Here is a 15087-nt window from a genome sequence, read left to right on the forward strand (position 1 = left end):
CCTAACACAAAGTCTGTGAGTTAACCAGTTCAGCAGTTAGCATTAGGAAATTAAAGGGAATAAGCAGTTTTAACGACCAGAGCTTCTGAGTTGTGGCCAATGCTAGTCCTACTCAGAGTAGACCCATTAAAAAGCATGAACATGACTAACCTGATGGGTTAAAAGCAATGAAAATGGTGACTAGAAATGTTTCAGTGTATGTAATACTAGGTTAGTAGGATTTTTTTAAAAAAACAACAGCAGCAGCAATAGCAGCTTTTGAAATAGTTGGCTGTAACTTGTGTTTTAAAATGGTAAGAATATTCTTCTGCATCTGTAAGCAAACAGATTTTTAAGCAACACACCTCGTCTTCCTCCTCCTCCTCTTCTTTATTCTCTTCCTCCTCCATCTTAACCAGCCTGTTAGCATTTTCAAGGACGGCAGCAACAGTATTGTCATCTGCAGGAGCCAGTCCAGGAATCGGAGGAAAACCTGAAAAGAGAGAAGAAAAAAACCCAGAAGATAGCCTTAAAAATAAATGAAGATGAACACAACACACATTTATGAGGAGAACTACAGATTTAAAAAGTTGAAATGACAATTATCATTATACTCAGAAGATACAAGTTCTGAGAGTATTGAGCATGAACTCCAGCGGCTGCCCACAAAACGGATCACTGACACATTCAGGCCGAGGAGGAGGAGAAGTTTGGAAGCTTTCAATTTTAGTTAAATTGTTTGTGAACTGGGAGCTGTGTTTAACGCTAATTATGGTTAATTTCAACCAGCCAGCTCCTCAAAAGGGTCATATGTTGTATGGTGCTGTTGCAACCCACCTTAGCTCAGGGGTCATGACCTGGTAGTGGGTCCCAACCCACCAGCTGAAAACCAACGAGCTAACTTGCAATTCAAGAGGCCCTCTGTGCTGTTATCGTGCAACTTCATGAAAGTTTACAGTCACAATAAGCAGTTTCATAGCACATTCTGTAGTGTTGTCATGGAGCCAAGCCAGTCTCCTGACAAGGCAGAGTAGGAGGGAGTCTCCTGAAGCATTTTTGGCAAATGTGCCAGGAGCAAAGCACTTACACGAGGGTATCTCACATTTCAACACACAGCCCTGACAGTGTTGCATACTTACCAGGGGGGACTGGTAGTTCGCCAAAATTCACTTTCCTTCCTGCTTTATGGGCTCTTATGGCATCTTGGTATTGCTGTTAAGGAGAAAATTTGGTTAGAGGATACAGTCATCTCACAGGTTGTGGGGAGATAAATACTTATTTGTCACTCATTTGTTGTGTTTCCCTTTATGCCATAAGGATTAGAAAACATTTTAAGAGCACTCCAGGCAGAACATTTCATAGCTAGAAAAATGCAAACCTTCCTCCATGTACTGCATCTGTTGCTGGGCTTGCAGTATACAGATGCAACAACCCCTCCATATGGTTTTAAGAAAAGGGCTGAAATATTTGCCCCACGTTCTTAGTAAATGTGATGAAATGATGGTTAACATTATTCAGAGTGCAATTCTATATGCGTCTCCTCAGAAGTAGGTCTTTCTGAGTTTAATGCAGGCAAATTTGATAATGACATTCTCAGAGTGTAATGTGAAATATGTGATGCTGAAATTCACCACCCAACGAGCTTGTATTCCACAAGTCTAACAATTATTATTTTTATTTATCAAATTTGTATACTGCCTGGTTATAGAGAAATGTTTTGGCCTGGCTCCCTAAGATATGTAATGAAGGCGCCAGGCGAGCTACCTGGGGAAAACATTCCAAAAGCAGGGAGTCACCACAGAAAAGGCCCGTTCTCATGTTGCCACCCTCCAGACCTCCTGTAGAGGGGCCTCGGATGACAATCATAAGGTCCAGGTTGGTTCATATGGTGGTTGTTGTTGTTTAGTCGTTTAGTCGTGTCCGACTCTTCGTGACCCCATGGACCAGAGAACGCCAGGCACCTCTGTCCTCTACTGCCTCCCGCAGTTTGGTCAAACTCATGCTGGTAGCCTCGAAAACACTATCCAATGGTGAGAGGCCTTTAAATTACCATGGTCCTGAGCAGTTTAAGGCTTTAAAGGTCAAAGTCAGCACTTTGAAATGGGCCTGGAAACTAATTGGTAGCCAACGCAGTCAGGTCCGGATTGGTGTAATACGTTCAAACAGGAGAAGATCCTCTCACTGCTGTTATATAATCAGTATATTTTGTGATCTGATATATCACAGCAGAGGCTGACAACAAAATGATTATAACCAAGGGACTTTTGTGGTAGCACACAGAGCTGCTTCTTCTTTACCTTGGCTATCCTCTCGTGCATCCTGCTCTTCCGATCATCTCCATTTGCTTTGGCTTGAGCGGCTGCTGCTTTGTATTTCTCCAGCCTTTGCTGCAAAGCCTCCATCACTGTTTTTGGCTGAGGCAAGGGACCTTTAAAAGCATCCAAAGAACGTATCATATGAGCTCAGCCACAATATAGGCACCTGCTTCTTGCACTTTGACCTAGGGGAGGACAATGTCTTGTCTTCCAGGTGTCGCTGGACCACAACTTCTACTAGCCTTTAATACTGACCACACTCGTTGGAACTGGAGCCCAACACCTTCTGGAGGGTCAGTGGTTCCCCCATCAGTGCTTTAATCCATTCTCCTTTTCCCATTGACACAAACAGATGCAACAGTATTAAAAAAACAAAATGAAAAAATGCTTCTGGTGTTTGTGTCTCTCAAAGAAAGGCACACTTTATTCTTGTCTCTCTCACACACACATTACAAAAAGAACACAGTACAAATACCTGCATACTTAAGACTCTCTCTCTCTCTATATATATATAATTGGAATATTTCAAACAAGAAACTATGGTCCATCAATTTAAGATCATTCCCTGCCTTTTTCATATGTATAACCTATCAAAAAGTTGTAACCTATACTGTATATGTATATATTACCATGAAGTGTTGATTGCTTGCTTGCTTGCTTATTAAAAATTAACCGTTTACTCATTTGATTGTATACTTATTCAAAAATCAGAATTGCAAATTACCATTAATTTTTTTTAAATTTACCATTAAATTTCACCCAAGCATATGACTGATGACGTATCTACCAAAAGCATATATAGACGAATCTTGTTTCGTGTTCTGTCAGTCCAATAAGGAATGGATAAGCTTCATTTTTCAATAGAAGTATTGCTGCTCTGTCTAGTTTGCCTAATTAATATCTGTTACCTAATTTGTTACCTGAACCTAATTAATATTTGTTAATTTAACTACTGAAGTGATATGCCAAATTTTAAGTAACCAGTCGTCCAATCTAGGTATTTCTCAGTTTCTCCAATTCTGCGCTACAATTTCACAGGCTGCACTTATATAGATTAGAAATGCTGGTCATACCTATTATACTGTAAGATCTGAGTTTCTAATCTATACAATACACCTCACAAGAGAGAGGCTTTGCTTTAAAACGCATCTAAGCCGAAGCTTTATTACCTTGACTGTCTGGTGCTGTCACAGGAAGGGTGGTTTCCACAGCTACAGATGGTGCCTGTTTTGAGGGAAGCTGTATCATTTCTGGACTTTCAAGGTCTGGAAATGTGGGTGTCAAGGGAAAAGAATTTAATGCATTTTATAAAAGGCACGGAAGCGTAGAGATACAAATTCTTCACTACAGTTGCAACATAATTCAACAAGAGCCAAAGAAAATTTGGTACTGTAAAGAGAAGCTGTTTTTTCCAATGGGAACAAATGTCGCTCTAAGTCTGGGGTTGCCAGCATGCCACCCACAGGCACAATGGCACTGCCCTCCACCCATCACTGCCATCATTATGGGGTGGCGAGGATGGTTACCTTTCCCTCTCTTGAAAAGTACAAAGTGATGAAGGAGGAAATTTGAAGAGAAGTTGCCCCTACTGCTTCTTTCAGCTCTGTGTGCTTTTCAAGGCTCAGATTAGCACCTAAAGCAGCTGAACAGAGAGCAGAGCAACTGAGAGGATAGGAGAAGTATAGGTGAGTAACCTGGGAGACTAGGGAGAAAAAGATTAAGCTGCTAGGCAAAAGAAAATGGGGTGCTACAGGAGATAGAGAGAAGGGAAGGAGGAAAGAAATGGCACGCCAGAGAGACAAAGGCAATGTGGAGTGAGAGAGGGGAAGATAGGGAGAGAGAGAGGGATAAGCCTGACACACTGGATCCTATTGAAATTGCATAAGCTTTTCACAGGTTCCCACCCATGTCACAACTGAAGCATTAAAAAAAAATGACACTTTTCAGTGTTGTGGCACAAAAGCTTTGATCCCAGGTATGGATTCTAATGGGGCCTCATACTTTTTAACATGAATTCCTTCAAATCCACCACCACCAAATCATAGATTCACAGAAGGATTCTGTGATTTGTTAGCGGTTTTGTTGTCACCCTATTTGAAAATTACGGAAATCTAAGAGGATCTGTGTCTTGCATCAATGTTTTTGCAGTGTGGTTGTGATCTAAGAACACCAACACCTAACTCCCACAATTCCACTGTTAGAATAACTACCAAATACACTAACGCTTCCTGCAACTCCTTTACATATTTGTTAGCTGTCCAAGCAGTTCCAGTTCTCAGTAAATAGGGACAACCACTCAACTAATTTTATGTAATTGATTCCAAATCCTAGAAACGTAGAAACATCCCAAACAAAATCAGTTTCAAATTCAGTTTACGTAATAGCACGGGCATGAAACTGATGTTTATAAGTAATTGCAACCAGGAAAAAGAAAAGGTGGAGTCCCATAACACTAAAACAGTACATAGCAAATGCATTCTCTCAGGCGCAAGATATTGCACTTTGGACTGCTCAGAAACACAATATCCCTTCAGCAGACACTTAACCTTAAGCAGAGACATGCAGGGGGCAAATGAAGATGCATTCACTGAAAAAAAAATCCACAGAAAGAGACATCAGTGGGAACAGAGAATAGGATATTTCAATTTATGAGAATAGGATATTTCAATATATGGAGAATACCTGGTTTTGAAAAATAAAACAAATGACTGCAAAGTTACTTAAGACAGAAAAAAAAATCATCATGCAATACATTATATTAGATAGATTCACTTGCTTCTTTTTAATGATCTGGAAGCGAAAGCAGGATGCTATTAGAAAACTGAAACTATGAAAGTCTGACAGTTTCACAACATCACAGATCCTTTGCAGGGTTTCTACCGCAGGATATCTGAAGTCAGTGTGATAAACCTTCATCTTTTATCTGCAATTCAGTGTATTCTAGTTACTGGAAAGATCATTTATCTCCTTTGCTCTTACCCTGTGGTGCTGGAGGCATATCCCTGAGGTCTACTGGCTGCCCACTGTCCAGTGCTTCCAGAACCAGGCTGAACTTCTACAACAAAAATGCAAAGCCAAAGGGTCTCTATGACATTGATCTCAACTTGGTTCACAGAATGGTGCTTCTGACCACAGAACTAGCACACACACAGTGGTAACTCGGGTTACGAACTTAATTCGTTCTGTAGGTCCGTTCTTAACCCAAAACTGTTCTTAACCTGAGGTGTGCTTTCGCTAATAGGGCCTCCCGCTGCCGCCACTGCATGATTTCCATTCTCATCCTGGGGCAAAGTTCACAACCCGAGGTACTACTTCCGGCTTAGCGGAGCTTGTAACCTGAAGTGTTTGTAACCCAAAGCGTTTGTAACCCGAGGTACCACTGTCCAGCATCCCAGATACCCACTCTAATTGAAATTACTATTGTTATTACAGTGGTACCTCAGGTTAAGAACTTAATTCATTCTGGAGGTCTGTTCTTAACCTGAAACTATTCTTAACCTGAGGTACCACTTTAACTAATGGCTGCCACAGCACAATTTCTGTTCTCCTCCTGAAGCAAAGTTCTTAACCCGAGGTACTATTTCTGGGTTAGCGGAGTCTGTAACCTGAAGCGTCTGTAACACGAGGTACCACTGTATTAACATTTGTATACCACCATTCATCCAAAGATCACAGGGTGGTTCACAACATAAAAAAACAAAATAAGAACCCAAAACACATAATAGGAAAAAGAACAAACCAACAACCTCCCTCCCACAAACACATTTAAAAAGACATAGATTGTTAACCAGCCAAAGGCCTGGTTAGAGAGAAATGTTTTCATCTGGTACCTAAAGATACGTAATAAAGGCGCCAGGCAAGCTTCCCTGAGGAGAGCACTCCACCAACAGGGAGCCACCATGGAAAAGGTCCATTCTCTGGACCTCCCATAGGAGAGGCATTCTCAAATTTCTAGCCATTGAACAACTTGAATTGAATCAGAGAACTTCTGTTTAGGATTCAAAAATAAGAAGGGATGAGATGTGGATTCCAGATGTTAGCAAGATGCAGTCCTGTGACCCTAAGTCCCCACTTTCTCTCTTTGATGGATGTATCCTTCATTCAGTCCCCAGCACATGCACAAATCACCTCATTCCCCTTCAGTACTCTTGTATGCAGGTAGATACAGTTCTTTTAGATCTCTATCAATATTTAACTTGCGTAGATTTATTTATCTGGTCAAAGAATGTAGATTTTCCTAGTGCAATTCTGCTTTAGGGATCCTGACACAAGAAAGCTAGAGAATTGTGACTTTCACTCTAAAAAGAAAGGAACAGGGAGCTGGTCCATATGTTACATTTACCATGAGATCAGTTAGTTCATGGTGATTTCCCCATTACCCAGCCATATTACAAAGCAGAATTTACTGCGTGGGTCAGGGCCATTATACTGAGTTGCCTCTTTTCCAATTTAGCTCCATGGTGGCCCACTGGAAGAGGTTGGAAAACTCAATATGCCGTGGCTCCAACTCATGTACGCTTGGGGTTGGAAGTTTGCCATGGGGGTGCAAATCCCCACAGTGAAAGTAACATATACGTTTACCCACAGAAAAAGAAATATTCTAGAGAATCCTCAAGATCATCAAGACCAATTATGGTTTGCAGAAACCTGCTTTAGCTTGAAATAATGACGCCTCACCTTCCCAGTCCTCATGTACTCTTTTGCCTTCTCAAGATCGCCTTTCTGTTTAGCTTTGAGCGCTGCTAGTTTGTACTCCTTCTCCCTTGTCACAAGCAGTGCTCGGGTGCCAAGGTCTGGGGAATCTGAACAAGACAACAAAACATAAAAACACCTACTATATAGCCAATAAAACATCTACTATAAACACCATGAGGACCATAGTTCCTTAGGTACCTGGGTCCACCAGCCATCCACCCTATGGAAGAAACAAGCAGAAAAGTGGCACTTTTTTGTGCATATGCAGAATAGGGATGCTGCAGGGGAAAGGGCCACACTCAAACTACTTACTGTTTTCAGAAGTGCTACTTGTTCCCAGAACACCTGAATCTGCATCCTGGCTCTGGAGATCAGGTGTGCTCACAGATAGCTCCGGATCGCTGGGGTTCTTTAATTCATGGTCTGTAGTAGAGCCTTCATTTTCCTCCCCTTCAGGAACAGTTATTTCATCTTGGCTGCCTGAGTTTTTAGGCAAGTCATTCAAAGGCACGGCTTGTGGAGTTGTGGCAGAGCTCTTCCCGGATGCTACAGGTGGTGGCATTTCTTCCTCATTCACTTTTTTCCCTTTCTTCACTGCAGTCAGCATGGTTTCCAATGCCTAGTAGTGATTGAGTGGTGATTTCAATTACCCAGCATAGATTAAATACTTATCCCCTATATGATCATTCCAATCAAGCTGTGTCTTTCATTTGTTGACCCATGTAGTCTCCCATCCAGGTGCTCAACTCGTCCAGATCAGTTTAGCTACAGCAAGATGATGGCGTCATGTACCTTCAGGCTATACCTGGGATCTCTTAGGTGCCTGGAATCTCACACTCTACAGCCTTCTTGGGAGCTGCAGCATTTTGCAATGTTCCAAGATCAATGAAACACTCCCAACCCACACACACAAAATGATAAAACTCTGTCATATTCTGGGTTACAACTTCCATCAGTTCCAACCAGCATGGCCAGTGTCACGGATGATGGGAGCTGTAGTGCTATAAAGCTTTGCAATTCATCTTCCACTGGACTGTGCAAAGACTCAACAACGTGACTTTAAACTATATGGGAGAATGCAGTAACTTTCTGACAATACCCATGCATCAAAACAGGAAGAGAAACTGTACCCATTTTGCTGAATTTCAAGTCCTAATGATAAATAAATGAACTTTCCTGCTTTCTTCTGAAGCACAGGCACAGAAAATCTACACACAAAATTATGTCCATCCACCAGGTGACTAGAAAACCCCAACTGCAACAAAAAAATCTCTAATGTAGGAATGCTACACATTTCAATTAGTGATCTCTAGCTGAGAATCCTCACACATCCTCTTGAATCTTCAACTCTACCAATAATTAAGCCTGCAAGACCAATATTTAGCTTTTTCCCTGCCTCCAGGTATTTATTGAATACAAGATTTCACCTGATTTTCCCTTAACATAAATACCCTGCCCGCTGGAGCCAATAGCTTTTAAAATCAGTTCTATTTTGTGTGTTACATGGTAGCTATCGCTAATATCTAGAGTCTGTAAGAAAAGTTTCCATTTGAATGAACTGCTGCTTGGGAATGAGTGCTAGTGTATGAAACTGTAATGATTACAATTACAACAACAACAGCAACAGCAACAAGTCTAGAGAAGATAAAACAACCTCAATTAAACTCCCACCTACTAAAGCAGTAAAAAAGAGAGAGAACCTCATCCAGATTAATGTCATGATACCATACTAAAGAAGCATTAATGAATGTTTAATTTAACCTAGACAATTCTGTCTATACAAAGATTTTAGACAGAACAAGACTAGCACTCATTTACAAAAGTGAAAAAAATGAATGCTACGCCTCTGTTCTTTCCTGCATACATCTTTGCACTGAATTAATGGCTAATACTCATAGCCTATTTTGAACAGCATTTTTCCTTCTCTGCTAAAAGGATGAGAATCTGTGGTCCCAACATACCTTCAGGCCCCGTTCATACCGTCGCACTTTGGAACTCTCGCCGGCTTCCTTTGCATTGAGTATAGCTGCCTTATAGTTAACTATCCTTTCTTCTATTGTTTGTTGCAGTCCACTGGAAACAGCAGGCGCCATCTCAAAGAAGATAAAGGAAATGAGACCAAAAAAGATGACAAGTATTCTGCCCACCAGAATTGAACTCTAAAACAGACATTCAAGTATCAGGGGCGGGAGAGAACCACATTCTCTGGAACATGCACACCTAGGACTCAAGGCATAAGAGGCTGAGCCACCTCCCTTGAACAGATGAGTGTCTGTTCTTCTGCAAAAATTCCACAAGTCACCTCTCGGCTTTCTGCCAAAGCAGCAGCAGAGAAGTGGGTGGGTGGAACACCTCAGGAAACATTCACAGCCACTGGGCATATTTAGTCGGAAGGTCTTCGTCATTTCAGACAGAGACCGACTGCAAAGTTATTTTGAAGTATTGAAAATGTTTTCTCTATTCTGCTGTGAGCTCTCTAACGGTTTTCTTCAACTTGTTTGCTTACAAAGTTCTCTCCTTCCGCAGGGGGGATGGAAAAAATCATCAGACAAACGCTACAAATTCAAGAGACTAGAAATGCCACTAGCACTTATTCACTTTACAAATACACTCTGCCAAGAAGCTGCCAATGTTAAGTAAATGAGCACTGCTCATCAAACCTAACTCTAACGGAACAGAGAAAACTCACAAAATGTGTTCAAAGGGAAGAGGCAACCAAACACAAGCCCTAAACACAACTCCAGCCAAGGAAAATGTCCTGAGGTGGTTTTGTTCAATCCTACACCGTCTATGTAGGAGGAGTGGGGAACCGGTGGCCCTCCAGATGTTGTTGAGCTTAAGGTTTCCATCATAACTGACCACAGACCATTCTGGTTGGGACTGATGGAAGTTGGGGGTTCAGCAACCTCTGGAGGCTCACAGGTTCTCCATTCCTTGTCTACAGCCTGACTGACTACGCTGTTAAAATCCGCTGTCTCCAGGAGCCCAGGTCACAGCCATTGTCTTCGCTCAGTTGCCTGCATCACATTCTCACTTTCAAGGTTCTAACCAACTTCCAAATTCACTTTAAATGAAAGCTAAACACTTTGCTATATTCCCAGTACAGAGGGCAGGTTGTTGGTTTTTTTTAAAAAAAAAACAACCCCCCCCAAAAAACCCCCAAAATGCAGTGCAATTCATACACTGAAGGGCTTGACCTTTACATTCCTTAAAATCCAGTTTTCCAGGCTCAAAGCAAAAGCTTTCATTTACCTGTGTTGGTAGATCGCTGGGCTCCTCTGCGGCTACAGAAGAGTCTTCTATTGTTTCCGTCTCACATTCACCGCTTCCTCCTCCGTCTTCCTCTCCCAGGACTTCCTGCAACTCTGCCTAGAGCATGAAACAGTGCAATTGTTGCTAAAGAAGAGCTACTTCTATTTTGAGCACTGCATTAAAATGAACCACGGGGTACTTTCCACTGCTATCATTCAAAGGTGGGGCCTGGAAATCTCTTACTTAGAATCAAAGAGCATTCTTCTTATGCCAAAACAACTGCACTTTTTTCTTTACAAAAATTCACTGTTGTATGTGAATAAGGCTGCCTCATTTATGTTCCTCTGTGGCAGCTTCCTATCAGAGATTAAAAGCTTCATGTAAAACCTACATGCTGTCCCAAGTGATGCACCACATTTTAGCTAATTTGAATTGGCAGCAAAATAATTCAGGTTAAACCTCTTATATGTGTGTGGTTTAGGATGGGTAGAATTATGCTGTGATTTGTAAACTTCCTGTATGCCTTTTAAAGGCCCCTTAGGCAACCAGGAACTTGCACCATTCTGAAGAACACACACCTATGAAGAACTCTAGAGCCTGTAAAGCAAACAAAAGCCACAATCTTGCATACAATTATGTCCCAGTGAAGTCCTATGGGACTTAACCAAACACAATTGTATTTTATATTTCATAATGTTATTTAGATACTACTTGACTGTTAAAACAAAACAAAACCTCAAAGTGTTTTTTGTACACAAGATTGTAGTAAAAGTTCTTATATACCAGCCTTCCTGATATGCCTGAATTCCAAATCTGGAAACTCCAAATACTGCAGTTGTTGAGAGAAAACATTACTTTTCAAGAGGCCTTAATGATGTTCCAGTGTATATGACATCATATTCATTTGATTACGATTTCCTCCTGCCTCTCACAGCCTTGTATTAAAGAATATGGAAATGATTTTAATATAAGGATCATGTGTGATAGGACACAATCACTTTAGGGGGTGCAAAGCAGTTCTAAAAACAACTTCCAAGAGAAATACCACATTGGCCTGAATATAAGCCTCACTTTTTTCCAAATTCTGACCATGTAAAGCTAAAGTGTGGCTTATCTTTGCGATCTTACAAAAATTGGCTTTTACAATATTGCTGCTGAAACAGACATGTGGTAAAACGGAACGGGTGTGAGTGCCTGCATAATTTTAAGGGAACGGTTTATATTTGGGTATTATATTCAAGTATTTCCCCCCCCCCCATAAATTTTAAAGGTGTGGCTTATATTCGGGTGCGGCTTATATTCAGGCCAATACGGTAGTAAGTTTTCAGCCTTATTTCCCAAAATCCTTAAGAAACCTGTGTGAGTGGGTCTTGGTGCACATGGAGTTTATCAGTAGTACTGCCAGATGCTACTATCTCTTCAAACATTATGGGAAAAACTTCTAAATTTAATTCACCTGCAGCCCAGTTCAAACCTCAGGAATGTCACAATTTCTTTTCCAGACAAGTTTCTTCTTTCCCCTCTGGCAGCTACAAACAGACACCACTTCTACTCCAGCCTGAGGAAATAGAGCCAGTACCAAGCAGGAAAGGTGAAACCCACACACCTGCCGTTGCTCTCTGGAAAATTCTGAGCTTTAATGGTTACAGCCAATTACTAGGCAGAACTGCTTGCACCTCCCTTTCAGTGTTCCAGACCCACAAGAATTTTGAGTGTTATCACATGCAGTCTTTCCTATAAGGGGACGATGCCTCTTCCTTTACACCAAGAAAAACAGCCTTGCAACGGAATCCCATATATACCAAAAGTTCGGTATCTTCTTCCAGACCTTCATCATCATCTTCATCCAAGTCCTTCATGCACTCAGCGGCCATCTTTTCAATATGATCCATAGGCAGGGGAGCTGGAGAACACAATTAAAAAGGAGATCCTAAGGGAGGAACCCTAAGGTTCAGACAAACAATTACTGTGACCCTAACATTGTGGCAGGTTTTTAAAAGACTTTTCTTCATCTTGGCCACTTTGTTGGTTTTAGCCATTAAAAGACATTAAGTAGTTATAACTAAACTATCACGTTGTTTTCCTTCTTTATGTAGGGGTCATGAAACTGGTGACTGTGGGTATCAAGTTTGTGGACTTCATGTTGTTGTTGTTGTTGTTGTGTATTTTGTTTCAGGGTGCAAGGAGAGAAATTGCTTCCCCCCACCCACAATTGCAGATACTTCCTTCTCCCATGGGGGGGGGGGTTCTGAAGGGGTGGGTGGGTGAGTGAAACATGGTCATTCGAGGAATGTTAACTGTTGTTATTACACAACAGTAGAATGGTTGAATTTGAGTACATAATCAATATTGTATATTGTGGTGAGGAATGGCTGTTCTCTCTTAAATTTTCTGTTAAACTATGTGCACCGTGGCAGGCAAGTTGTGACTGGCACCCAAAACACTCTTCCAAAATTCAAAAGGTCCCCACTGGTCCAAAAAGGTTGGCAACCCCTGTTCTCTACCAATCCTAAGCTATTATAGGAAACAAAGTCTCAACAGTCAATTTAGGAAATAAACCTGGCCAACAAAAACACATCTTCAGCAAACCAGACCTAAACCTCCCCCCCAAACCAAGTGTCTTTGAAAATGAAAGTAAACTTGGCATCAATTTTACTATGGGATGGGAGGGGAGGAGGAAGGGGGAGGCGGGTGTACATGCCTGACACGAGGCTCGCTTGTGTAGCACTAAAATCTGTGCATAACATTAGGTCAGGGTGAAAGAGAAACCAAATGCTGTGAGAGAAGCAAAGCAGAGTGTGCAATGGACGTACTCTAGGTTGTACTAAAACCATGGGTTAGTGTTCTGTATGAACCAGCCTATTGTGTAGCACAGTGATCTTTCAAAGTTTTCATCCAGAAGCACAAAGATACATGGCCACACAATGTTATTTTGACTTAGACCTATTCTTCCAAGCAGAATTCCAAGCAATACAGGATCTCTGTATTGCATGCAACAATGTCAAAATGCAACTTGTGGAAGACTACATCCACGCTAGCCTTGTGGTACCTTGCCTAAGGAATTTGTTTGTCTTTCTCAACTCCATCTTCTGCCCTCATTATACCACCTGCAGGATAGCGGAGTGATTATACACAGGTTGTTGTTGTTGCTTTTTAAAAGCGATCATCATTTATGAAGCACTTTTGATGTGAAAAGTGCACTACGGGTTAGGCCTTTTTCGTCTCCACCAGAAGCCTGGGACACAGTGACTTTATGGTCCTTCTACAAATGGGGAATGCAGGAAAGCAAAAAACTAACAATACCTTTGGCTAAGCAGGGATAGAAAACCTGGTCCTCAACAATCTATTTTCTAGCCCAATGACTGCTGAATGATCACTATTACATCATTTCAGTGTCAGTCCACTCCTCTTCTGTTATCTTTTAAACTCTCAGTCATGAGTCTTAAAGTTTGTATATACAGCTCATCCCCTCCCACTTTTGTATCATCATCGCCTTCATCATGCTCAGCCATCTGCCCAATTTTCTTTCTCAACTGCTCTATTTGACTCCAATTGCTCACTTCACTGTTTGTTACTATAGCTTCCACACCAGTTTCAGCCTTTCTCATTCTGCATCATTACAGAAGTATAAAATTAAAACAGCAAGGAAGGCAAGCAAGGAGATATAAAAGTCCAACATCATATGCTCTCCTGCATGCGCATATATATATATATATATAAAACTTGAATTATTGTTTAACAATAAGTGGTCTTTGTTTTAATAGTGGCTGGTTAGTCTTTACTCCCTTCTTAGCCTTTTTCACATGATAAGGCTGGTTTACCTTTGTTTTTAAAAACTGAATTTGTTTGTACTCTTCTATGTTTGTTTGTATTATTCTATGCTTAAGCTTTACTTCTGTTTTACACTTAGCTGTTACACGTCATCCAAAGAACTTGTATTACTAGAAACCCGGCAAAAGTAAGTAAATAAGTAAATAAATAAATAAGAACATCTGATTGTACTGTCACAATAACATGTAACAACATATGCATCGTAATTCTTCAGGTTACCAATTTCCACCGTGTCTGAACAAGAGTAGCTTTATTCTCTCATTCTGATTGGCTCCCTACAGATCCAGTTACACAAGTAGGCTGCAACCCCCTCCCCGGAATGAAGAACTCAAAGGGGTTTACGTTTCAGCAGACAGGTATACCAAAGGTGGGAAAATTAAGGTCCAGGGGTCAAATACAGCCCTCAGGACTCTCCCCAGGCCACAACCTTTACTGACCCTCCTCAGGGGCTTTTGATTGGCTGGAATACATCCTTGAACTGTGATAGTTTACCTGGAAGGGGGGGACTGGGGGCAGGGCAGGTAAAAACCTCTGTCTTTTACATGGTTGAATTTACTCTATAAAGTTCAGAGTTAACACCTGTTGCTCCATTCATTTTTGCCTCTGGTTCCACCCACCACCCTAGAAGACTGCCTATGAGGGAATGTAGCTCACAGGCTGCAAAAGGTTCCCCATCCCTGATATATAGGATTGTACGGTACTGCAAAAAAAAAAATCCATCTTGTGTATGGGCTCTTAATTATCAGTTGCCTCGCAAAGGCAAAAAGTACAAATGCAACCTCTAATTATCTTAAACAATTCAAAGTTTCCAGTGCACATGCTTACTTTTTCCTTTGGGTTTTGTTTTCCCAGCGGGCAAGTTCTCTCCAGTGATAGCAGCTAGTTCTGCTTCTAGGTCCCCGTCATCCTCCAGGTCTAGCATCATCTCTTCAGGATTGAACTCTACGAAAAGTCCCAGCTGATGCCAAAAGAGAAACCAGCTCAGTGAGGAGGCTTAAGACAACTGCCATATAAT

The 15087-nt window shown here is 41.3% G+C and overlaps 1 protein-coding gene across 3 annotated transcripts in view; it reads right to left on the reverse strand.

Moving 5' to 3' along the window:
* Nucleotides 1-15087, reverse strand: part of CC2D1B (coiled-coil and C2 domain containing 1B) — a 37290-nt gene that overhangs the window by 15090 nt on the left and 7113 nt on the right. For all 3 annotated transcript variants that reach the window (XR_014169260.1, XM_081914613.1, XM_081914614.1), the window contains exons 3-13: nucleotides 14898-15030; nucleotides 12044-12144; nucleotides 10242-10358; nucleotides 8951-9082; nucleotides 7302-7608; nucleotides 6972-7096; nucleotides 5274-5349; nucleotides 3464-3559; nucleotides 2277-2407; nucleotides 1119-1191; nucleotides 345-472 (exon numbers count right to left, since the gene is read on the reverse strand). Coding sequence is in view for 2 of the 3 variants with exons in the window: in XM_081914613.1 (XP_081770739.1) it covers nucleotides 345-472; nucleotides 1119-1191; nucleotides 2277-2407; nucleotides 3464-3559; nucleotides 5274-5349; nucleotides 6972-7096; nucleotides 7302-7608; nucleotides 8951-9082; nucleotides 10242-10358; nucleotides 12044-12144; nucleotides 14898-15030 (1419 nt within the window). In the remaining variant the exon portion in view is untranslated. The remainder of the gene's footprint in view (nucleotides 1-344; nucleotides 473-1118; nucleotides 1192-2276; nucleotides 2408-3463; nucleotides 3560-5273; nucleotides 5350-6971; nucleotides 7097-7301; nucleotides 7609-8950; nucleotides 9083-10241; nucleotides 10359-12043; nucleotides 12145-14897; nucleotides 15031-15087) is intronic.

Source organism: Podarcis melisellensis (assembly GCF_964234715.1).
Source record: "Podarcis melisellensis genome assembly, chromosome: 6".
Classification (NCBI taxonomy): domain Eukaryota; kingdom Metazoa; phylum Chordata; class Lepidosauria; order Squamata; family Lacertidae; genus Podarcis; species Podarcis melisellensis.